This window comes from Giraffa tippelskirchi, chromosome 10, assembly GCF_054371585.1.
Source record: "Giraffa tippelskirchi isolate mGirTip1 chromosome 10, T2T-mGirTip1v1.2.pri, whole genome shotgun sequence".
NCBI lineage: Eukaryota > Metazoa > Chordata > Mammalia > Artiodactyla > Giraffidae > Giraffa > Giraffa tippelskirchi.
In genome coordinates this window covers 84,210,967-84,237,706 of record NC_137284.1, presented here as the reverse complement: position 1 = coordinate 84,237,706, position 26,740 = coordinate 84,210,967, and the positions used below count along the sequence as shown (strand labels likewise).

At 33.6% G+C, this 26,740-nt stretch overlaps 1 protein-coding gene across 1 annotated transcript in view; it reads right to left on the bottom strand.

The window, feature by feature from the left end:
• PCLO (piccolo presynaptic cytomatrix protein) overlaps positions 1-26,740 on the bottom strand; it is a 359,914-nt gene that overhangs the window by 38,053 nt on the left and 295,121 nt on the right. The window contains exons 17-21 of the mRNA XM_081531727.1: positions 25,571-25,597; positions 16,390-16,483; positions 15,121-15,192; positions 13,398-13,578; positions 11,598-11,792 (exon numbers count right to left, since the gene is read on the bottom strand). Of these exons, the coding sequence (XP_081387853.1) occupies positions 11,598-11,792; positions 13,398-13,578; positions 15,121-15,192; positions 16,390-16,483; positions 25,571-25,597 (569 nt within the window). The remainder of the gene's footprint in view (positions 1-11,597; positions 11,793-13,397; positions 13,579-15,120; positions 15,193-16,389; positions 16,484-25,570; positions 25,598-26,740) is intronic.

The window sequence follows — 26,740 nt, the reverse complement described above, 5'->3', positions numbered from 1 at the left end:
TTGCATTTTTACTTGTATTTTCAAGAACCAACTAGAAAAAAGAATGTATCAAATAAATATGTGATGGTCTAAGTCTACTTCTAGAGATAGGGTTCCTATATACACTAGAAGAATAAATACTAGCATGTTGAATCATTTTGGGACTCATTTATTGAGGGGGCATTTCAGGTAAATTAATTTTATCTTCTGTGAAGCAATTCAATCTGTTTTGAGTTATTCTCTGACCTCTTCATTTTCTGTGGCTGCTAGGTGGTTAGACATCATTTTGTTTGATTACTCCTCTGTGGCTAACCTTTATTAAATAGGGTAGTGTCTCTTTGACTGCCCATCTGTCTTCAATTAGCTTGCTCTGTTGATTTTCCCCTCTACTACATATACATCTTTAAAAATTGCAGAACTATCACTGTACCTACCACACGATGGCAGCACCATGTTCAAAGTGTCAGATCAAAATTGTGTATGACTTTATAACTGCACAATCATGGACTCTAAAGTTAACTAGTTCCAGAACCATTATCTTGTTTATAGAAAAACTAAGCCCCTCTCTTTTGTTTTTTAAAAAAAAGTTTAAAGTTTAAGTGACTTTTTCCAGGTCACACATTCATTAATGAAAGAGAATCAAGACTAATCAAAATTAATGAAAGTGCTCATCCAGTTTTCTATAATATTGAATTGTCTCAAATTAAGGGTTGTCTATTATAGAATTCAGTGCTTGGAATGTATGAAACCTGTGCTATTCTTTCACTGGTTTTATATCCCTGGTCTAGCTCAAAGGTGTTTCCAAATATTTCAGGAGTAATTTATTATGTAGTTAAGCCTATAATTTCCTATTATATATATTATTATAATATTCCTATATGCAGTATTAATATTATCTTCATAGATACAGTGTATAGGAGTTTAGAATCAATTGTTTGGAATTAAGATAAATCAATCAATAATTCTTGTATTTCAATAGTATAATGATGGAACTGAAATAACTGCCTATTGCTGAAATTATATACTTATAGCATGCATTTTCTTTGTTGTTCTTTAGCTAGTATTATATTTACATTAGTGACCTTTTCTACTTTATCTCCTTTACCTTTCACTCTATTTATCTATCTATTATTATTGTTGCTTCTGTGTTATTTTTACCAAAGAGATCTTGCAGCTTTATCTCATTTGCTGATTGGTTTGGATGGAGATCAAATATCAAATTTTAATTTCCACTGTTACCAGCATTATTGGTAAGTTTTCCCTTGAATTATGTCCAGTAACATTTTTAGGTTTTCTACTACCACCCAGGAGTATTGATTTAAGAAGAGATATTGCATCTTATAAGGACTTTGGAAATTTAATATACTTTTTTCTGATTTACTTCAATATATTCATTATCCAATTAGGAAAAATTTAAAAGAAGACACTAGAAAAATGGCGTAGGTGGCTTCAATACAATTATCTGTATTTGTAACCTCCAAATTGTAATTATTTACATTTGTTACTTCCAAATTATAAGTTTTCACAAATAAAAGTATTTAAAATAGACACCTCTAATTTCTATATTGGTCATTTGTAAACTCTTGGATGAGGGCAGTGGAAGGATGTCACTGCAATAGTTTCTAAATGAAAAATTATTGGTGATTTTATTACTTCTCTCCCAGGGTTGCTGAAGATGAAATTAACACTAACACTGGGCTTGATCCTTCAGAAATATATATGTATGCATATATCAGAAAGTTACAACAAACTTATAAAAATCAAAATACATCCCTTAAAATATTCCATATTATTCACATAGTGGCTTCCTTCAGACAGGGAGAGGATGTGATGTCTCTATGTTCTGTCTTCAGAAAGATACTAAAGCTTTTAACCCTGCTTGCACTCTTCCCTCTCCATAGGGTTCAGTGTACTTTGTTGGTGTATTTATGCTATAATGTTGCCTTTTAGTGTGTCTTATTTTCTAAAGGTGTTTTTGTTTAAGAACATGTTTTGGAAGAAACTACTTAAAATAAAGTTTAAATGTGGATCAAAATTTCAGATTAAATAATGGATAAATGTTTAATTAAAACATCATTAAAATTAATTCATCTTATCTTAAATAAATTTAGTTTATAATTCCAGCTATGTCCAAACAAATAAAATGAACAAAGAATTTATCAAGGACCAAGTTTTTGTGCTAAAAAATGCTAACACAATTAAGATTTTTACCCTTAAATAACACAATAAAAATCTTTAAAAGATTCATAGTAAGGAGAATCATATTTGAAAGAAAAAATATTCAAGAGCATCAATTTTTCAAGGGCAACTCTATTTTACAATATTTTCTTTTGAAACTTAAATATCCTCTCTCTTGCAGTTTGCTTGCAAAAGTAATTATATAGTCACTTTGAAAAATGTTCTTCATAATCCTGAAACTGATGACTAAGACCATGAGTATTTGGATAACAAGGATGTTATTTTTAAATGGAATCCAAATATTTTGATTTATATAAAAATCCTGTCCAAAGGAGACATTTCCAGTACAAACAATTAGAAATTAATAATAGCATACTGATTTATATGGCTAATGCTACAACAAACACTCAGCATTATTTTTCATTATCATTCAAATCTAGTCAGTGGCCATAAAGAGAAATCTGGACAATTATCTGATAAATACATGTCCAGTCCCATGGAATCTAAAATCTTTAATTAATTTCATTAATATTCCTACCTTCTCCAAATAGATTGTTTTCTCTCCCACTACAGTTGGTTGCGTTTAAGTTGCTTCAGTCATGCGTGACTTTTTGTGACCCTATGGACTATAGCCTGCCAGGCTCCTCTGTTCATGGGATCCTCCAGGCAAGAATACTGGAGTGGGTTGCCATTTCCTCCTCCAGGGGATCTTCCTGACCCAGGGATTGAACCTGTGTCTCTTACGTCTCCTGCATTGGCAGGTGGGTTCTTTACCACTAGTGCCACCTGGGAAGCCAGTAAACTGTAAAGATCATGAGAGAGAACCAGACCAGAACAAAACAATATTCTATTTTCAGATATTTATTTCTACACATACTGTTGTCTGGTTACATATAAACTTAAATCGACTAACTGCATTGTTCTTCAATTTCAGTTTAAGAGAGAGAAAACTCATGCTTTTGTCATTCTTAAAATTCTTCCACATATCTTTAATTGGTTATTCAATAAATATTACTCCAATGGGAAATTCCTGGGACAGTGATTTTTGTCTATTGTGTTCACTGCAAAATCACTAACTCTTTGAAGAGTTTCTAAAACATGCTATTCATTAAAAAGATATGTGTATGAATGTGAATAAATGATGAGCAACTAATCTGAGTAATCCAGATAATATTTTCTATAAATGATAAATACATATTTTCAGAATTCCCTTTTTAGATTTAATGATTTCAAAAAATACTGAATTATATCCTTAAGGATTAAGGATTAGGTAAGTGTTGAGAAACCCAAGTTTTACTTAAACTTGAATCAAAGTGATGATCTTCAATGTTTCTATTGTTATTTAATGCTAAAAATTAATTTTCAATGTGTAGAACTACTAATATAGATGATATAATAGAAGATAAAAGAAACAACTTATAAATGATTTTTTTCCAATAAGTTTATCAAAATAAGGACACAAAATAAAATGTATTTACCTTTACAATACTCTCATTCTACCTTAGGCTAGAAACAACTTGATTAAAGTTGATAGACAACTTATCAGTCAAACTTCAAAATTATATGGGGATATAATCATAATTTAATCTAAATCATGCCCAGTAAATTAATTAAGATAAAATAAAAAACAGTCAATCTTAAATTATAAATTAACATTAATGAGCAAGGAAAGTAAGGGTTCTGAAAATACACTACAAGAGATATAAGGTATAGAAAACTTAGAGACAAATACGATAATTATATCTTGTGAGAAACTTCTAATTATCCAACTTCCTTGACCATTGGAAAAATTATGATTATGCCCATGTATAGAACAGTGGCTCTTAAACATTTTGGAACAAGATCACTTTTACATTCTTAAATATTACTGAATTCCTTAAAGAACTCTGTTTTATGTGAATTATATCTATCAATATTTACCATATTCAAAATTAAGAAAAATTTAACATAAACAGTTGAGAAATACATTTTCCATTATCCATCAAAGCAATGATATTGTGCCATGTCATGGAAATGTAGGAAAAGTTCATGCATATTACGAAAAGAATGAGAGTGAAAAAGGCAAATAACATCTTAATAGTCTAAAGAATTTTTTGATCTTGTAGAGTCCTGAAAAGATCTCTGGAATATCTAGTGATCAATGGACACACTTTGAGAATTACTGGTCTAGATCTACAGTGATGCAAATGAAGTATGAACTGTGAAAATGAAAGAAACAAAGCAGTTAGCACAAGCCTTTTTCAACAATCATCTTAAACCAGTATACACATGACAATCATTCTACGGTGACTTTTAATTTCTATTTTCTATACTAAAAAAGGTCAGGTTGTTTCACCTTATTTGAAAAGATTTATTATTATTGATATTATCATCCTTTTAATTTCTCTAAACTTTTGCAGAATTTGTTCACCCAGAACTTCACAGCTTTAGAGGAATAAGGTCTGAGTTAAATATTATGTGTGTCATAAAAATTTGCTTGTCTCTTCTAGTTTTGCTTTTTAAAAAAAAAACACCTACTTTATGTTACATAGAAACCCAGAGTAAATAATGAAATCTGGCAGGCATAAAGTAATGCAAATTCTTCCCCAGATGGATTTTCTCTACAGAAAGTCTATTCAGTTTTCTTGTACATTAATAGTCGAATGGAGCCAAAGTAGCTATTTAAGAAATGTCAGTAGCAATGACAATGCTTCACAACAAATGAAAAGTATAGAAAGAATATATATATTGCCATACAGAAAGAAATTTGACTTGTTCAGTATTAAAAGATACACTTTCTCTCTCTCTTTAGATTCCAAGCTCATTTCACATAGTCAGATATGACCTGTGTGTGTAACTGAATAACTTTGCTGTACGCCAGAAACTAACATAACATTGTAAATTAATTATATTTCAAAAATTTTTAAATAAAAATAAAAGCTATAAGAACTCTGAAAAAAAAATTATGTGACCTGCAAGAACTTAAAAAAAATGCAGTTTTTAGTTTGAAATGTCTCAATGAGAAAAAGTTGATTTTGCTTCTGTGTTGAGAATAAAGCAGAATTTATTCTATTGTCTTTCTCATGTTTAAAAAAAAACCTACCTCCTAACTTTCATCAAGCATCTTCTTCTTAAAATTTTATCTGTTCTTGCTTGATTTGCAATATTATTTTGATTTGTTTCTGTTCAAATTATCAATTAACTTATTTTTCAGTACTTTAAAACACATTGAGGTATAAAGCTGTGGTTATATCTACATTATTCCTAATTACGCATGTAAAAACCTCAATACCCCAATCAAATATTGCTGATGTGTTTTCATTTAATATCCAAAAGTGTTTATTTGGTACTTCAATAACTGAAATATATATTTACACATTCAACAAAGTAATAAAATAAAAAAGGCTACTTTTCACAGTCTGACTCATTATATGTAAAGATTTCTTCACCCTATCCCATCCTCATGTCCCCCTCTTCCCCAAAGATTATCTTGCACAACAAGAATGGGTGAAATATCATGTTTTATATAATATTACATACTCAGATGAAAAGTGGAAAAAAATCAAGTAATTCATGGATAGATATCTGGAATTAGGCAATATTGGTAAATAGCTACCTAGTGCCTTTGGCATTCCTCTGCCTCTCCCCTGGTTCCACGACCCCTCCTACCTACCCGGGGGATAACATTGCCAGCCCCAAGCTCAGATTGTACCCTCTGTTCAGGATCTCGTACTGTGTTCCCATCAGCCTTCTCCTGCTCCATGCTTCTCATTTCTTTCCTCCATCAGCATTTACTTGCCTGTCTCATTTCCTCAGGGTCCTGCTCTCTGCTGGTAATTTGATAAATTACCTTTTTGAAAATAAATTTGCTCAAACCTAAAGTAAAATAATTTGCATTTTAAAAACTTAGGTTAACTTTGTTAAAAGACATGTCATAAATAGCATTTAAGGGACTTTGGCATGTTAAAATTTAGGCCTTTCTCTTCTTGGATCAGATGTTAATAGTCCTGCTCAATCAAACAGGCCCATAGTTAGATCATGTGACAAAGGCACAGCAACGCTGAAGCCAAGTTTGATGCTTAGATAGGCCATTTGGTCTTACTATTCATGTCAGATGAAATGAACATGTAAGTTCTCAGTATGAACCAGTAATTCTTTACATGATGGCTTGATGAACTCATGGCTGGTCCCAGAAAAAAGCAAAAGTATCCGATGATGACAGGTCAGTGAATTCACCTTTGGGAAGGAAGGTCCATCCACAAGAGGCAGCGTCATATGATCAGAGCTATATATTTACTGTCTGTGACTCTGCATGTACAGCAGAGATACTTCTGGCAATAAATGTTAAATGATTACAGAGTTCTGAAAATGCATAATCAATCATTCTAAGAAAATATGGAAAACTCTTAAAAAACACAAAGCTTTAGAAGAACATTTTGATTTTCACAAACAACAACAAAAGAAAACCCTTGCCCCAAGAGAAATAGGCCAAAAAATTTGAAAGCTGAAATCCAATTTGATTTTCTTAGATTTCTATTGGCTACTTACTTGCTGTGTTCATATCAGTACAGTTTGTTTTTTTTCATTTTAAACTATCTCAAGTTTTATTTTTAAAGATCTTCTCTTCTGCCTTTCTTATTTTTGCACAAACACAGTAAACTGAAGAATATAAAGTCAGTTTTTATTAACCTCTTGTATACATTCCAGATGATTTCACCTCCAAATGATCTCATTCTGATTTGTTTTCTGATCTTCACTTTCCTTTTGGACCCTTTCCTTTCCAGAAACAGAGAATGCCAAATTCCTTCTGACCAAAAGTGACCATCTACTTTTGGCCAGAACAGAACAGACCACTGATCGGCGGCTGCCCTTGTAACCAACACTTCCCTCCACTCCCAGCGCCCACCCTGTTTCCCAACCCAGCCACCCACTACCACTCGCCCAAGACAGCAGGTCTCAAAAAGAGATGGCTTAGTCAGAGTTCACCGTGGCAACAAGGATAGGAAGCTCTTCTTGACAGGTACTGCAAAGGAGCCTTATGGAAAGTGGAGTTTCTAGCAGCGGTCTGTGGAAGTAGCTCCAGGCTTTTCTCCTGAATTCAGCCACAGCAAGGGACCCTCAATCATAGTTCCCTCACACAACTCAGTCAATGATTTCTTTTCTCAGCTAGCCTCTCCAAGCTGTCCCAACAGTTCTTACTGCCCAGGGTGGAGGGCTATTTCTACCCATCCTTTATCAGTGTTTCTAAACTTCAGGCTCACTTAAAAATCTCAGCATCAAACAAAAATAGCTCAAGAATTTAAAAATGTCCCTAAAATGTAATATATTCAATAGCAACTAAAGTTAATTTTCAAGGTTTTAAGAATTTTTGTTTTAGTTTTGGTATGGTTTTAAAAAACAACCTATTTTTAAAACTCTCTTCCCAGGTTGGTGTTACCTTCTAAAATGGCCACGCTTGTATTCAACCAAACCAACTGGCTAAGAAAAAAAAACATCTCCAGGGATTTCTAAATACAAACAGAGAGTTGTTTAGGTATCAGGATGAGCTGGCACAATCTGTCTAGTCCTTCCTTTCAGGTTTCCTAGCATGCAACTAAACCCCGGAGGGAGAGAAAAAGTTCCTTCTGGCTCACTTTGTAGTTCATACTTGACCCATATTTTATGCTACTTCAAGCAGAAATCTGCTGAGAAGCTCACAAAAAATATATGAAAAGCTCTTTAGGGACAATTTCGCCACCCTTGATAGAAATGACTACAGATGTGCACACAGCCTCCTCTGCAGAGACTGCTTACTGCTGCACTTGGCTTGTGCAGTGAGAAGGTTTTATTTCCCTGGTTGGTGGCAGCTTAATTATCAGCCTTCAGAAAAGAGGATCAAGTAGGTAAGCAAGTCTAAATTGTATTCCGCCATCATTTCTAGCAACCTCTAATCACTGGTAAGGACTTGAGTGTAAATAGCAAATAAACAAATGACCATGGTTTTTTAGTGAAATGAGAAGAGTTGGATTTCAAAGGAGCCAATGTATTTAAAAAGCAAAAGCTTAGGCACAGTTATAAGACCAGGGTTAGATTGCCGATTCTGACAATTTCCAGCCAAGTGTTCTTTATCAGTTATGCCACCCCCTGATTCTCCAACGGCTCACTCAGAAATGAGAATATCTGCAATGAATCCCTCATCCACTAGGAGTGATAAAATGAGAAAATGGGTGATGAGCACTTTTTACATGAAGAACTATTGCAAATGTATGAGAATATTCATTTGAGCATTATTCAGAGAAAGAGAGTTAAATACGTTGTGCTAAAGATTTTAAAACCCATATCTAAAAAAAACTCAGACAAAATATCATATAGAAATACTTACATCAAGATAATTAAAAACAGAGTGAAATAAGGGAAGCATTTGACTACTGTGACATTTGTAATTATGGAATATTTGCAGTAAGAAAATGAAGTACGAAATCAGTTGAACTTATTTATTTGATGAAGAAAAGGCAAGAGGTGGAATTATAAGTACTCTTGGAAAGTACTAGTAAGGCTAACTACAAAAGGGAAATTGTCCTTTGGTGATAATCTATAAACTGGGTTGAATAAATGTATATTCAGAATTATCTTTTAATATTTAAGCTGTTTCCTTAATCCCCTGCTAATTCAAGAAATATCACAGTTCATGCCCTTTGTACTGCCACACAAATCTTCCACTGCTCCTAAATATCTGATTAGTTGGGACAAAGGCAAATACAATTTTTAAGTTTTCTGAGAATAAAAAGAAATGCAAAAGGAAAAGGACGAGGCCTAATTTTAGTTTTGTGGAAAATACAGAATAATAAAATCAAGTGATTTAGGTCTGGAAGGGACTTAAGGACAGCTAACTTATTTTTTTTTAATCTTTCTTTGATATATGTTTTTGAATTACAATTAAATTTAAATTTGAATTACAGTGAAGATCATTTAATAATCACCCTGCTTTGATCCCTGTCACTGTCAGTGAGTGGCATTCTTTCTTGGGGAAAATCTTACAAATGTTGAGGTCAAGTTAGGAACTGATATTAACTTGCTTTCCTTCCTAACAGAGCCATGGAATCAAGTCCAGGTGCCTGCCCAGAACAAGGCTTATCAGATTTGTCTTCCTCTATCCAGAAAGCTGAGCAGATTGTGAAGTTAATCAGATGTGGGAGAAAGGAAGAGTGGAAGCATTGACTAGAATAGCCCAACCCCATCATTTATTTACATGTTTATGTAAGCTCTGGTATGTTTATTTGGTAACAATTTCCCATATATCTTATAATGTTTCTGACATGAAACTTTGTCCTGCAACCCAATATACTATCATTATAGCTCTCACTACAACAAAGCAGAAACTCTGAATTCTCTATTGCAAGGAATCAAATGAGAAAGCAAAAACTGACACACTCATTTTAAACTGTATCATATAACAATCGCTCAGAACCCAGCAGGTTATGAATGAAATAAATATACTTTATTTATTACACAGGCACTTGTATATTCACATGCCCAACACAACTGATACACTTGACAACTACGGAAATATGAGTGGAAAATGTGTTTGTAGGATCAAGAGAGAAGTTTTACCACGTAAAGGTGAATGAGTGCATTAACATTTTTCCTTTACTTTCCTCTAGGAATTTCCAAAATTCACTGAATTTTTTTAAAAAGTTACACTTAAAATAATATTCAACAAAAACTTATCTACATTCCAACTGGTATGCTAATTTAAATTGTGAGTGGTTTAAATTTTTATCACAATGCAACATATTTATAGTCATGCTTGAACAGATTAGGTTAGTAGCATGCATTCCATTCTGCAATATGAATATTGTTAATCTATTTCCCAACAAAAGTCAAAAGATGCTCAGTGCATAGAAAAATACAAATCACTATAATCAATATATTATGAAACTGATCTTGGGACTTACACGGTGATGATGAAGTTCTGAAATGCCATGCCCACAAAAGCACATTAAAAAGTGGATAAACATACTTTATCAGACAATTTCTAAAAATTAAAAGATGAGGGCCTTAAATTTGGGGGATGTTCTCGCTGTGTACTTTGAATAGCGCCTTTCTGCTCACCTCCTTCTGGCTTGACTGGTCCATCAGACATCACCTTCCTGAGGGCTAGCTGGCTTTGGTCTTGGTTGCCATTGGCTGGTGGAGGCAGATTATCAGACTGAGTTCTTTGAATGGGGAAGACTCCTGCTATGCTGTGTCTGTGCTGCTTCCTGGCATGATTAGACTGACCGCTTTTATGTGCTGCTGTGGCAGTGTGGGTGAAATGGAAACCCAGAGTATGTATCCTCAGATGGAACCAGCTTGAATGTCATTCATGCAAACATAAGTGATGTTTTGCTCTACTGAAATTAAGTTGTGTTTTCAAATGCCAAAATGACATCACATGCACAGCACTAAAGGGGGTTAAAACTGGCTGTTTCTTTGGAAATGATGATTTTGGGAGATGGAGAGAACATTCATTTATCTCCATTGTTTGGCTGATGCCTCTTGGAAGTAACTCTGCCCCAGCATTTTCAAAGTCTCTGTACTTACTAAGTTCTTGTATCATTGTTATCAACTGAAATTACAGCAGTTAAGATGGGTGATTTGTTATGCTTTAGTTGATATCTTGACTTCAAAGGATTTCCAATGGTTAAAGAAAGAATAACCCTATAAATTTTCTGGAAGCATAAACAAAGTGTGATCCAACTGAATGGGCCCAACTGTGCTCCTTAATGAGGCGACGACATAGTCTCATCACATATGCTTGTATATATATTAATACTATTTACTTTTGAGAATATAAGAAACATGACTTTCTTCACAGATTTTTTTTCAAAAGTCTAGACAGTTTCTCACACAGAAATCTTCATCATTTCGCGTGCACAATTTATTAAACTTTTTAAGATTGATATGTCTTTTCCATTTCTCCTAGGTTCTAGAAGTTGACTGTTGGTCACATTACTCTTCTGTCTAAAATTGTTTAGTGTGTTTCAGAGGCGAGAATCTCATTGCTAGTCTGCTCCAAACAGTTGTGTGTGCGTCCTTTTTTTTTTTTTTTTTTGGTGTAATGCCTGGAAAATTGGCAGCCACTTGTGCTTATAATTTCTGTATTCTAAAGGCTATTTACGCACACACATAAAGGACACACAACATGGCTTTGCCTGCAAACATCACAGACACAGCTCCCAAATACAATGAGCCAAGTTGGATGGATGGTAGAGACAAAGGAGAAACAGCCAGTTTTATTTTGGTCTATGTAAACTAAAAAAAAAAACTAAATAAGAAAGAGCATATTTATGTATTGATACTGTTCCTAAACAGACAAAGGGACACAGAACAGAGGGAGCAGGGAAACCCGAAAACAAAGCAAACAGGGGAAGACAGCAGGAAAGAAAGGCAACAGATGAACATTAAGCTGCCATGCTGAGGAATTTATTTGCGTCTTTTACTTGGTTGAAGGCGGAGTTGTTGCACAGCGGCTTCGGCAGCGGCTATAGCAGCCCCTGCATCTTCCAGGTGGGTCTGAGTGACGCTGGTTTTGCTTTGACTGCGAGATGGTCCATGAGAGCGGAGATGGCCTTCAGATGAGGATTTCGAGCTACCGGGACTACTATGGGATTTCTCAATGGTGGGAACCTGCATGTCTGGTTACAAAAAGGTAAAACATGAGTTAAAGTTGCTCCAGCGTTTCTCTTGTCAAGCTTGGCTCACACAATTTGAAACCGTCTAAGATTGATGTTAATTCTGTTTGTTTTTTGGCTCATTTGTGCAACTGCTCACCATACAGCAATGTGATTCAACATTTGGGAGACAGTTTTTGGGAAGAAAGACAAGAGGACGATAATCTTGAGAAGAGAGGTTTGAGAAGAGGAATACATTCTAAGTAGTCTCATGTAAATGAATATATTGACTTATAACTTTACCAAGGAATCCTGCTGATTCTAGCGGAGACCAGGGAAGCAACAATAGGCTGACACTGCTGCACGAGGAATTTTAAGTAAAAAAGATTGTTAATTCCTGGAGGAAGGGGTGTGAGTCACTGGGATACTTGGAAGTGGAGGTGGTATTATCATCATCTCAGGTGATTTTAAAGAATGTACATATAAGATCACACATTTACTATGGCAGCTATACGGAGAGAGAGGTCTTTATACTGATCACATTTCAGAATGGCAATCAGGGCAGAGTTAATCTGGCTACATGGAATCCAGAAATGATATATAAAACTCGTAAGTAATCTATAGCACATATTGTAATCAGTGGTTTATCATATTAACTCAGTGACCTTTGGACATAATCTCAGTTTTCCATCTCAGAGAACATTTGTATTTCTGACCCAAACTGCAAAAAAACACTTTTCCATTATGCTGTACTTCCTGAGAAGAGGCAAAAAAGGAAGGAATACTCAGATCCAATATAAAAATTTTTATTTAATATTTATAAATAGCTCAGCATATCCTGGAAAGATACTCCATGGTTATCTCATACAGGCAGTAAATCAGTTTATGATGAAGATTAATGCTGTGTTGCAGGATAACTGGTTACTGAACCTCCCAATGGAAAAGTTCATTCAAATGAGAAACCTGTGCATACTGCCAAACCCAGTGTATGATGCTTCAATTTAAAAAATAAATGTTAAAAAAATCATAGAATTCGTTTGAATCTACTATTTAGGAAAGATTTAAGTAATTTTCAGCATCCCAATTGTTTTGATGACCTAAGGAAAACATTTTTGACATAATTAAAAAACAAAATGCAAAGTTGTATGTGTCTATATATTACATTTACAATGAATAAGAATGTATGTATGAAAAATAGGGATATAAGCAATTAGAAGAAATATGCAAAAATGATAATGATGATTATGTCTAGTTAATGTACTGTTGAGGATTTTCATGTTTTCTTTATGAAATATCCCAATACATTTTATAAAATCATATTATCCTGGATCTTGAGAGCTGGAAAAGACCCAATAGCTCATTTAATGCAACCTTCTCCATTTTACAGATTCAAAAACAGAGAACCAGAGTGGTGAAGATCACAAAGGCATCAACTTAATTATGGGCTGATCTGAGACTAAAGTCCATTTCTCCAGATTCCATATCCATCACTCTTTGCATGATATTGTATTAAATCTTTCCCAGTAGAACCCAACCTTTCAAAAAATATTAAATATACAGACACTTATATTCAGAAAGATACTGAGTGAACAAATAGACAAAAGTTTTGCTACTTGAAATATTTCCTACCCTTGGATGGGTCAGGGAAGATACCATGGCTTCTGCTTTTGATGACAGATGGCTTTGGGGACTGCTGGCTGCTCTGACTGGAATGGGACTTGCCGTGATCAATGCTTTCAGTCTGTTCTTTGAGTGGATACCACCTAGGTGTGTTATCAAGGTGAGATGTGCTAGATAAATCAATCAGTACCTGAAAAAAAATGCAGTAAGTGAATGAAATTTATGGATTAATCTATAATTCATTTGTTAATTTTTTCTGTGGTCTGAAATTTACTCAAGGACATAAGTCAAGGATATAGTATATCTTTTAGGATGATGAGGCTGTCTTCCTCATTTTTCTTCATCCATGATATTGGGAACAATGTCTTGTCCATATTAAATTCTTTATAAATATTTGGTTAAATTAAACTGTATTACATCTCTGACTATTATTTAAATTATTTGGAGATGATGCAAAAAGAGAGATTACAAGTCAATTTCTTTAGGAAATAAAGTTTTCTTTTGTTAAATGGACACATTCTAGTCCTAAACTTGGCTAGCAGTTTTTTGAAGACTGTTTAATTTTAGTTACCAGAGGGACAAAATGAAAAGAATGGCTAATTTTCAATTATTAACTTATTCCATCTATTTTAAAATATATCAGTTCACATTTGGAACAGAGATATGACCAACAATTTATGAAAAGAAAGTATTGCATCATCGTTTAATTGGCAACGTTTTCTTTTTCTTAGTGGTACATAAACAATGGTGCATTTACAGTAGTTGGCATCTTAAATTTGATCAATATAAAAAAATGAAAACCAGCACAATGGATATATGCCTTAGGTTTATGTGAACAATAAATTATCAAGACTTCAGTAAATCAGCTTTTTGAAATAGGATTATAAATCATATAACAGTACACTCTAGAGTAGTCCTATCTAAAACCAAGATTAGTCCAAGTGGCTATTCCACGTGGAGCCTGCAGGTGAAGTTCAAATGGGAAGGAGGTACAAATGTAGGAACCAAACAAGACCTCGTGTCACTTAAGACTATGCAACTGTTTTCTATTGTTTCTATCAAAATGATATCATATTTTCTAGGTATTATATATTTTTGGAGAGAATTTATTTTTTAACAATAATTCATAACTTCTACTTTAAGTAAAGATCACTAAACAAAAATATGTATCTTTATTTTTAAAACATTATAGATGAAAAAAAATCACAAGATCTGACCATCTAGCCAGATTTCAAAATTAGGTTACATTCCTTGTGATTTACAAAAATTTGCTTTTATTGTTTTCTTCTATTTCTATTTTTGCTTCTTAAAATATTTTGAGATTTTTCTGAGACACTTAAAAAAAATGAGAATATAAATCAGGTCATTCATACATGGAATGAGGAACAGCAATTAAATAACCTGAAAATGCATTTGAAAAAATTCAGCTCATTTTATAATAAATTTATCCAAAATCTTTAACATAGTCATTTGGATTCACAACATGATTATATAATTTTCTATCAAACAATTAATATTTCACCTTGAAATCTAATTATAAAGTACATTAAGTGGTAAAGTGAAAATTGTCTCCAAATATTCATCTATTCAAAGAGTCAGTTTGAATATATATTCACCAAAGAATTTTTCCAGAAATAGTTATTTTACACATTTAAGAAATTTCCTTTCCGTCAAGATTTAAATAAAGGCTTACAATGAAGCAAATGAAAAATAAAAGAAACCGTAGGCTCACCTCACCAAGAAAGTCATTGGAAGAAAATCTGTCATAATCCCAGACTGTCACCTCCAGTGTTTTCTTCTTGAGCTACAGTTAAAATCAAAATGTCATTAACCTCATTCTCATCGTAAATTTTCATTGTACTCACATAACAGAGCCTTTTATTTTTATTCCTTGTACTCTGTCCATTTATGTAAAAATAGTTTTAATTTTATCTAAAACTGTATACTTACATTAAATATTATGTAAACTGTCAATCATTTTGCAGTCCAACTGAGTGTTTGATCATAAGGTACCTCACTGTTTTGCAAACAAAAGGGTGATTTTTACTTATTTCCTGTTATTCTACCCCCTCCCATTATTAAAAGTACAAACCAGAATCTATATATACTCTTTAACACATGAAATTCATAGGTCATAAAAATGTCTAGGTTATTGAGATAAAGTATTTGGATTTTAGTGTTTTGTCTCAGTAAATTGTCAAAACACATTAGTAGCATTATCTTATTTTTGCAGATGAATTTAAATTATTTTCAACTCAAGAACCCAGATTATAATTTATATCTGGCTTCAATTTCACAGTCAAATTAGAAATCTTCCAGAGGATAAATTAGAAATCTCACTTTGAAAGACAACTCATTTGTAAATTGTTTCCATGGATGTCTTCCTTCTATTTTATTTGTATTCTCTTCTCTCTTAATTCGTCCTTATAAACCATCAGTCATTTTCTGTAAATCATGCATTGTTATGAAGATTTTCACAAACACATCGATGCAGTTTTGCCTAGAGTCATTCTATTTCTGGTGATAACCCTTTACATTAGTTTTCTTCATGCTTTCTTCAGTACAATTCAGTTCCACAATGCCAGATCCTTATTAAGTCTCAATTTAGAGAAAAGATGATCCCTAAAATGTTGCCTGATGGGATAATTCATTTCAGTGTATCCAATTCTTTTTTATCTCTATACTGTTTATAAATGTCATGATATCCTAGCTGGAAGAAATTTTCCCTCAAAATATAATAGAGCCTAGTCTACTTAAATATTTCATTTTGAAATAATCAATGGAAAATGTTCTACCAATCTTATTTATTGTGCACATTTTCTTTCACCGTGTCTTTGAACTGCACCCAGTTCCTTTTATGGCTACATTTCTTATATGTAGTTTATCTAATTTTTTTTGCTTATATAGCAAAATTGATATAAATCACAATCTTTCAATAATTTTATCATCACTGTTTTTATATTAGCCTAAATCTATCATAGAGAAAATAATAGCTGTATACCTGTTCCATGGAGATACTTTTATAAATCACTGTTTGATTCCACTCAGGATTAAGACTTTTCTGAACGTATTTAGTCCTTCTCTTGTACTCAGCACTGAATTGAAAGAAAAGAAAAAGTTATCTTGATTATTCACCTTGACTGATGACTTCATAGTCAACCTGAAGGGCATGCAGACTTTTAAAGGTACTTTGTTTTGAATCACTATGTAATCATCCCATCATACTGATGTGTTAAACCATATCTTAAGTTGAATGCACAATAACAATTTATAAATATCTTAGAATAGTTTTATTTTCCCTAAGGTAATTTTTTTTAAAGAAAAGCTTTTTGGTGTTCTAACTGTAATACAATTTTAGAAATCTTCATCTCTCCTGAATGTGTGAGATAACTACATGAACTATACAGTAATGCCAATATAGTCTTACCCCATAAATAATAATTTGGTATTTAACTTTCCAACAGTTTTGCAACTGATCATGTCAGCAAGGCCAAATGGTTTTCCAATTTTTTTCCATTAAAAAACTGTAATAACTGTATTGACTGAGGAAAGGATGAAAAATGGCTGTTGCTATAGCTGAGATTCCATGAACATTTGTTATATTTGTAGTATATTCTGACACTTTTAGTAAAACAGTAATATAGTTATTAAACAATCCTAATTAAATATAAATTATTGGTTTCTGTCAACATCTTGTTATAAATGATAAACCAAATCAAAACTTTCCTCTATTCATTATAACTTGGGCCATTTGAGTTTGTCCTTGGCTCTTCCATGCCCTCTGATCAACAGTTAGAAGCTTATGTTTTACATGTTTAAGCATGAGTATTTTTAAAACTTACTTTAATTAAGTTTGACAAAACATCTATACTGAGCATCAATCAATGGAGTTGGAATCACTGCTATTTGCTATAAGCCAATGGCACCCACACAGACCAAACCTTTCTCTAACACTCACTGGCTTTTCCCTAACTTTTTGCCTGAAAACAAACCTATTAGGTTGGTGCAAACATAATTATGGCTTTGGACTATGAATTCTAAATAATTATCAGTAGCCTCAAACACATCTTTATTAATCAAAATAGGAACCATTACAATCAACACACTTTTGCCACCGAGAAGTTTGTTTATTTCTGTAGCATAAAAATCCATGCTTTGTGATTTGACGAACTCGTGGAAAACATTTTCTGCCTCCTGCTGGTTGTGGAAGCGTTTCCCCTGCAAAAACTTGTCAAGATACTGGAGAAGTGGTAGTCAGTTGGTGAGAGGTCAGGTGAATACAGAGTATGAGGCAAAACTTCGTAGTTTAATTTGTTCAATTTTTGAAATGTTAGTTGTGCAACATGCTGTTGGGCACTGTTGCAGAGAATTGGGCCCTTTCTGTTGACCAATGTCAGCTGCAGGCATTGCAGCTTTTGGTGCATCTCATCGATTTGCTGAGCATACTTCTCAGATGTAATGGTTCTACTGGGGTTCAGAAAGGGGCAGTCAATCAGCAGCAGACCACCAAACAGTGACCATGACCTTTGTTTGGTACAAATTTGGCTTTGGGACGTGTTTTGGAGCTTCTTCTTGGTCCAGTCACCAAGCTAGTCATTGATGATTGTCATATACAATCCACTTTTTGTTGCACATCACAATCCAATCAAGAAATCGTTTGCTGTGCAGAATAAGAGAAGATGACATTTCTATTTATAATATACATGCTCTTGTAATGAGCACAAGAGAAGACGACACTTCAAAATGGTGATTTTTTGATTTCTGGCCAGCTCATGAGGGACCCACTTATCAAGCCTTTTCACCTTTCCAATTTGCTTCAAATGCTGAATAACCATAGAATGGTGACCCTGAATTCTTTGGCAACTTCCTGTGTATAGTAAGAAGATCAACTTTGCTGATGCTCTCATTTGGTCGACGTCAACTTCTTCTTTTTTTTTTAAATAAATTTATTTATTTTAGTTGGGGTCTAATTACTTTACAATATTGTAGTAGTTTTTGCCATACATTGACATGAATCAGCCATGGGTTTACATGTGTTCCCCTTCCTGGACCCCCCTCCCACCTCCCTCCCCATCCCATCCCTCTGGGTCATTCCATTGCCCCAGCCCTGAGCATTTGACACTATGCTCATCTTCAAGGCTCTCGTCTCCTTGCAAAATTCTTGAACCACCACTGTACAGTATATTCACTAGCAGTTCCTGGGCCAAATGCATTGTTGATTTTGTGAGTTGTCTTTGCTACTTTATGACCCATTTTGAACTCAAATAAGAAAATTGCTTGAATTTGCTTTTTGTCTAACATCATTTCCATTGTCTAAAATGAATATAGACAGCAAGTAATAAATCATTAGCAAAAAACATTAAGCGAGAAATGTGCATTAAAATGATGTATAACAACCACATTTATTTAGAATGTATTCCAATATCAGATGGCAAATTTCAACAATGCAAAAACTGTAATTATTTTGCACCAACCTAATACTTGTCTGGGGTCCTTCCCTGTGCCTGGAATTCATAAATTGCCTTTCCCTGAAAGTAGTTGATCTTCACCCTAGACCTGCAGTTCTATTTCCAACAATGGACAACAGACTAACTCTTGTTATATTAATGGCCTCACACCTTGCTAAATTCTGGAATACCTACTATTGTTCCCCAGACACTAGTTTATTCATTCTAGATAAAAATATTGAGAGTCAAGCTCCATTTCACCACTCACTTTTAGAGATACGTCTACAGCCAAGAATCTTTTTTTCCCTGTGGCTTTATTCTCTTTCTTATCGCATATACAAGGGCAATAATTTCCAACACTGATTGCCTGTTAGAATCACTCTGGGATCTGTGTTCCAACTGTGGGGGGTGGTGCAAACAGTATGCATCCACATCTCCCTTCCCTTTACCCCTTACGAGAGTCTTATTTAGTAGTCCTGGGGTGAGGCTTGAGCCATCAGAATTTTAAAAATGACATGAGTAAATCTAATGTGTTGTCAAGATTAAGAATCGAGTAGTTTATGTCTCCAAAGACTTCACATTTCAGCCACGTTGAACTGAATTCAATTTAAGAAATGAAGCAGCACTGTTTTCATTTTTAACCAACCTATTTGAATGTACCAAAATAAGAACACGATGTGACAATTTTGTCATTCAGCATAAAGTGCAAAGAATTCTGGGGAAGTGAATAGGCAATGATTCAAAGACACAACAACTTTCATAGACTGTGGACAGAAAGTATATATTTTTATGTATATGTTTTAGATAAATCTGTATAGTGAGGTTTATATACCCAAGTACTCGGAAAGTTCCATTTTTACTTATTCCAGTTTTACTCTAGAGAATTCTGCCATATGTACCTAAAGATTTGTTCAAGAACATTCATTGCAATATTATTTCTAATAGTATGTGAATAAGATAAATACAGGCATTATGATCTATTCATTCAATGAAATTTAAGAAGTAGTTAAATTGAATGAAAATACCTTATATATCAAGGTGGATAAATATTAAAAAAAATCTTTAGCAAATAATTTTCAGAGGAAAACCTAGAGTAGGTTACCAAGATATAAACTGAAATCACATGAAATAAAACTGTAAATTATTTACATCTACTTGTATATATGTATGACAAATATGTTAATATCATAAGACAGCTTGGGATTTATAGATGTTATACTCTATTTAGTGGTTATCTCAGATAAACAGGGGAATGGTTTCAGAGGGCTTCAGGGGTAGCTATAATATACTTTTTATTAAAAAAAAACTGAAGCCAATATAGCAAAATATTAACATTTGATAAAATTGGATATCAAGAACATATACTTGTGACAGTATTTTCTATACTATTCAGTAAGTTTAAAATATTTTATAACAAATATCAAAAATTATTTTAGCAAATTACACCCTTTTATGATTTTGCTTTTTAAATTGATGATATAAGAAGAATGAGTATGATCACTTTTAAGTTAATAGTCAACTTTGGTTGCTACTTTAGGATTCATGGCTATTTCTCTAGTAGAATTTAAAAAAAGCACATTGTAGTTTGAGTTTTAAAGTTTCTGTTTTGGACTTAATTATCAAAGTGTGAGATCATGGGAAAAAACATATGAGGGATAAGATTCATAATACAGTGAACAGTGGTAAAAATGTTATTTTTTTTCAAATCCTGAAAAACTGAAAGCATATAATTTTAAAATAAGATTGAAGATGGAAATTAATGTCAAATGCAAACTCATGTATTTTTACTAAAATTCTAGATATGCCAATATATATTTAAACAGCCAAAACTATTGAAATGTCTTCAAAAGATGTATTAGTCACCATTTCCCCTTTATTTATAAATATTAACAATTGTAATAACATTTCACATGTATATTTTAGTCATTCTTTCACCTATATCTAGCAAAATTATTGAATGCCAACTTTGTATCAGGAACTATGCACTATAAAAATGTACAACTGCAAAACTCTTAATTGTATTGACACACTATTATGTCGTGAGAAGCACTTTGTAAAATCAGCACATTAAAATAATAACAGCTAACATTAATGAAAGGTTTTTCACAGGCAGAGTCTAAGTGCTTTTCATGTGTTAAATTATTTAATCTTCAAAGCAACTCTATGGGTCAGATATTATTTATTATCTTATTTTATAGCTGATAAGAACTGAAGCTCAGAGGAATTAAGGCAAGCAGGTAAGGCTGCAGTTATTAATTCATAGGACAAGGTTTCAAACACAAGGAAACTGATTTCTTGCTCTTGAACATGGGCTATATGAACTCAGTTAATTAGGCCCATCATAAAATGTGACTAATTCATCAATTTTCTTAATTTTTCATTAGCTGAAGTATCTAGTTTGTCTTATTTTAAAATCTAAAATTATACAGCTCAAATTAAATATATATTTATACATGTACAACATAAATTATTTACAGCATGTATATATATATATATATACACATACTGAAAATCAGGACAGTTTTAGAGTTTCCTAGGGAAATACTGAATGGCATGTTGTAAGACAGTGTTGTGGAACTAAGGATAATTAGTATAAATATTAACTTCTGTCCAGGTACAATCAGATATAACCCCAATTAGTTGGGAAAAATTTAGATGTTTAATTTACTAGATAATATAAGTTCGACTCTCTAGTTTGTATCCTTTGCATTTAGGGTTAACGAAGGTAAACACACCTTACTCCTGATCTTGCCTCTACCAATCCAGGTTGACTTGTGTAAATACAAATGAAATCCTTTGCAATCTTTTCACACTTGAATTTCCTGATGTGCAGAGAAGGCCACAAAGGCCACACAAAGCTTTGCCTTCATTTACCCTTGTCTTGTAGCCACCATGTACTGACTATATTGGGCAAGATGCCAATGGACTATGTTCTGACTTTACACAATTGGAAACTCCACATTTCTCAGCACCATATCAAAATCTGTGGATTTACAAATTAAAGGTGGCCAGGTAAACAGACAGAGAAGGCGATGGCACCCCACTCCAGTACTCTTGCCTGGAAAATCCCATGGACGGAGGAGCCTAGTTGGCTACAGTCCATGGGGTCGCTAAGAGTCGGACACGACAGAGCGACTTCACTTTCACTTTTCCCTTTCATGCATTGGAGAAGGAAATGGCAACCCACTCCAGTGTTCTTGCCTGGAGAATCCCAGGGACGGTGGAGCCTGGTGGGCTGCCGTCTATGGGGTCGCACAGAGTCGGACACGACTGAAGCGACTTAGCAGCAGGTAAGCAGAATTCTTTAATGTGAACAGAAATCCAGGTGGGGAAAAAAGTGGAGCTCATTTTTCTTTCCTACCTTGTCTAATAAACACACTATGGTTTCTCATGGGAAGGCTGAAATAATGATATTATTTTAGGATAAGTATATCATATCTAATAATCAGAGACTTTTTTTAAAAAGTGAAAATAAAAAGCCAATTAATCAAGATGGGACATGGTGCTTATCAAAAAAGCTAAACCTTTATTTCCTTGAAGTTTTGACTAATTTCTTTTTTCTTTGATTTTTATTGTTATGGTCACTTTTTCATAAGCAGATATGATTTTAAGGCTGACAGGAAAGATACTTAAAATTCAATTATTTTCTCCTAAACCAGCAGAATAAAACAGTTCTCTGAGTTTCTCTTTAATTAAAAAAAATTGAGAAAGAAGAATGGAATATAATGGCTTATTTATATTTAACCCTCATAGAATTATCTAAAATATTGAAGGTCTTCATTTATTTGCTTTCTCTTGATTGGAAAAATACATACATATTTCTTTATTGAAAAATATATAATGAGTCATATATATATATATACACATACATAAATATATACATATACATACATAAATACACACACACACACACACACTCATATAGTGAAGTGAAAGTCGTTCAGTCGTGTCCAACTCTTTACCCCATGGACTATACAGTCCATGAAATTCTCCAGGCCAGAATACTGGAGTGGGTAGCCTTTCCCTTCTCCAGGGTATCTTCTCAACCCAGGGATCGAACCCAGGTCTCCTGCATTGCAGGCAGATTCTTTACCAGCTGAGCCACAAGGGAAGCCCAAGAATACTGGAGTAGATAGCTTATCCCTTCTCCAGCAGATCTTTCCGACCCAGGAATTGAACTGAGGTCTCCTGCATTGCAGGCAGATTCTTTACCAGCCAAGTTTTCTTCAAAATTATTCCTCTGAGGATATTGCCTTTCATTTAGAAAGAAGCACAGAGCATATCCCATTTTATAAGCCCTGTTTCTCTGTGTGAAAGAATGAATGTGTGGCTTGTCACTTGATTGTGCTCCCTGAGGTCTGAGACTATGGCTGTGTTCTCAATTCCAACCCCAGCAAAGAGTTTGGAGTAGTTTCTGCTAAATAAATGTTTATTGAAGTAAAGTCACTCAGTCGTGTCCAACTCCTTAAAACAGGCTTGTATTTCTTTTTTTTTTTCTTTAAAATCTATTGAAATAAAATAAGTTTTGGCTTTCAAATTGTAAATATATACAACATGTATATCTGTTTTACATTCTCTTCAGAGGAAATAGTTTGAGATCTAACAAGGGTGTTTAGAGAAAGTCCAGCCAGGAACTGGGTACCAGAATAGTGAAAATAAGCTTCAATTATAGCCAAATCTCATTAGTGGGAAAAAAAATTCTGCACTTTGTCTAGCAGTGTAATGAAAGAAAAGCAGAATGAAATCCTTCAGATATGCTCATTTTCATTCCTTAATTATCTAGGGACAAGTATTGAGTTAATGGACTCTAGGCTATTGTCTTTCTTTCACCTCATCTTGGCTGATATCTGGGCTATCAGAGCTTATGAACATCTTGATCAAAGGATGGGAAAAGGAAATGAAAGGAGACTAGAAAACCGGACCAGTGAAATTCTTTTAGTTAACAGGACATTAAAATTGTTTTTTTAAGAGTTAAGGATGTAGTATACTTATTACTGAAGAAAAGTTGCTTGATTTTCTATATAGTGTTGTTAAATAATTTAGTATAATTCAGTAGCCAAAGCATTCTATATCTCTTTTCTGTTGCAGAGTTAAGTGACCACTGGCAACATGAAATTTATTATACATATCTCTATAAATAATAGAAACTGCCATTTATTGAGAGCTTATTATGTGCCTGACTTATGCTTATCATTTTTGGTGGATTCTTCATGTGTTTCACAAAAATCCTGGGAGGGGGGTATTAAGATTCCTAGGTAGAAGAGGACATAGTTTTAGAGAAATCTCACAACTTCTACGTGGTAGGGCTGAAATTCAAACTCAAGCTCTTAAGGACTTTACTCATTGGCCTCTTCAGTCGAACTTAAAATGTCAATACTTTATCAGTATAATTCCTTTTCACATTGACAGTTCTAGAAGACATGATGAAAATAACTTCAATATGAAAGATATGACTAAGCGACTTCTAGATCTTCTAAATTGTAGTCCAGCACATCTCAGGTTATTTTGACTATTATTTACATTAAGAAAAAAGATGTTCTCTTGTAAATTAAATATAGATAAGCACTGTCATTCTGACAATTTCCCCCTAGTTTCTCCTGATAAAAAGAGAAGGCTTCTGAATAAAGGCTGATAATGTCTGTTCTGAAGTGACATGATCCCTTTGAAACAAAACTCATTTTGTTTATCAGTCTGAGAGGTCTGGATGATGCCTGAGAAAGCCAGTCATAACAAGTGACCTTTCTCAGTTTAAAATTTTCTGGTAGCCATAATTATGTGGCTGCAAGGAAACAGTTTCTGGGCACCAGAAAGGTTGTAGTGGCTAATACTATTCTTTGAAATATTTAAATATTTAAGCCCTTACAAATCAGAAACTGCCTGTTTTGCTCAACAGTTTGTCAAGTTTAGTAAAGATGTTGAATTTTATTATCAAAGACAAAAATCCTGTACCATTAATACTCTGGGTGGGAATAAAATTCCCATCACGGTGTTGCTACAGATGGTACAAGATTCACCTCCCCAACTAAATAACACATGCAATTTATATGCAATGAGGTGTGCAAAAAGTGCTTTTGGCTATATATTAAGAAAAACCCTTAACTGACAATATACTGATTTAACACTCTCTAGCAGAAAATAGACAAAGAAGGTTGTTCTCATGCTGGAACAGGCCGATTATGGCATCCTAAATTGCACAGCAATAATTTTGTGGTACATAAGGTTTAAAGGCATGGAAGTGTTTCAACATTAGGTCTAAGTGAGGGTAAAAGATGAGACAGCTCTCATGTTTAAGACGGATATATATGTAGTACTGGTCATCCAGAAGGCCAATTAATTCCTTCTGAAAAATGACTCCATATTTTTTTATTTGTCATAGAAGACTCAGAGGGACCTAAGCCATGATTACTGCATGAGAAGCTAAATGAATTTTAGCAGACAAATTATAAACAAAAACTTTAGTTATATCTAATTTCAGAGTGATATTTCTTTATCATACTTTTCTATGTTTTTACTATTTTCTACTTTTCTATCCTCTTCTGCACGTATCTGCTAAACATATTTAGTAATGTTGTGATCAGAACAGTCTGCTATTAGCCTAATTCAATTGACACCAACATGCAGAAAAATAAAAATTATAGTCCACGTTGTACTGCAGGTAAATGTACACGAAAGGCCAAAAAAAAAGAACTCTAGACATTTCAGCAAAGTATGACACTGAAAGAGAACCAACTCTACCTTGCATTCTGGACAACCATGACTTGACTGCATTGATTCCAAGATCGAGAATGAAGAATACAGCAGGAAAGTAGGAAAGACAGGAAGAAAAAAGTTAGGAACAGAAGTAAGGAAGAAAATGTGAGAATAAAAACCAAAGGAGCTGTACCATACATAATACACAAACAACATGAGGTAGAAAATAATCTTTGAACTAAAGTGAAAATAATGCTTCACAAGTGTAATACATTCCAAGGTCTTGGTCACTATAGTAATTAGGAGTAATTTAAAGAAAGGGCTAGGAATTGAATAAGAAAGGCATACTAGCATGCTTTTTGGTCAAATCCCATCTAGAAGGCATGTTTGTTTGACAAATTGCTTGGGGTTAGCTTTAGGTGGGAACCTCACTCTTCATTTCACTATAGTTCCCACCCTTCTTTCTGTTACCCACTCTGGAATGGACTGCCATATTCACGCCATCTGTCTGATCTTTCCGGTTATTTAAGTTTGCAATAGGATTGCAATAGGAGTAAAACATATCCTGTAACAAATAAAAGATAACGACTCTCTTACAGTATAAAAAGTGACACTCTAGGTTATTAAAGAAGATAGAAAATTAAAGGGAGTGTTTATTTTCGCTCATTAGAAAATGCTGATTAGAGATATATCCTTGTTAGTGATTTCCTCTTATACTGTCATTAAATAACACTAACGGTCAAATGACTCAAATAAAAGGCAGGATGCAGTTATCAGTTTGTTGTTATATTCATGCTAAAAAAACAAAGTGCTCGAGGAGGAGGGAAAAATTAGGAGTTTGAGATTAGCAGTTATAGACTACTACATATAAAATAGATAAACAGCAAATTCTGTATAGCACAGAAACTATATTCAGTATCTTGCGAATTGAATCAGTTTGCTGTGTACCAGAAACGAATGCAACATTGTAAATCAACTATACTTCAAAAGAGTAGAAACATTACAGTTATACTACTGCATAAAGATATACACTAACATAGACACTTCCCTTTCTTGTTCTATAGGGCTAGTTGGAAATGTCTACGAATTAAAACTAGAGTAACAATACCAACAATTCTAAGTTTCTAAATAAAATTGTTGGGTAGGATGAAATTAAAGGCTGTACACTGAATCAGATATGCAACTTGGCAATTTTCAAATTATTTTCTGAGTATT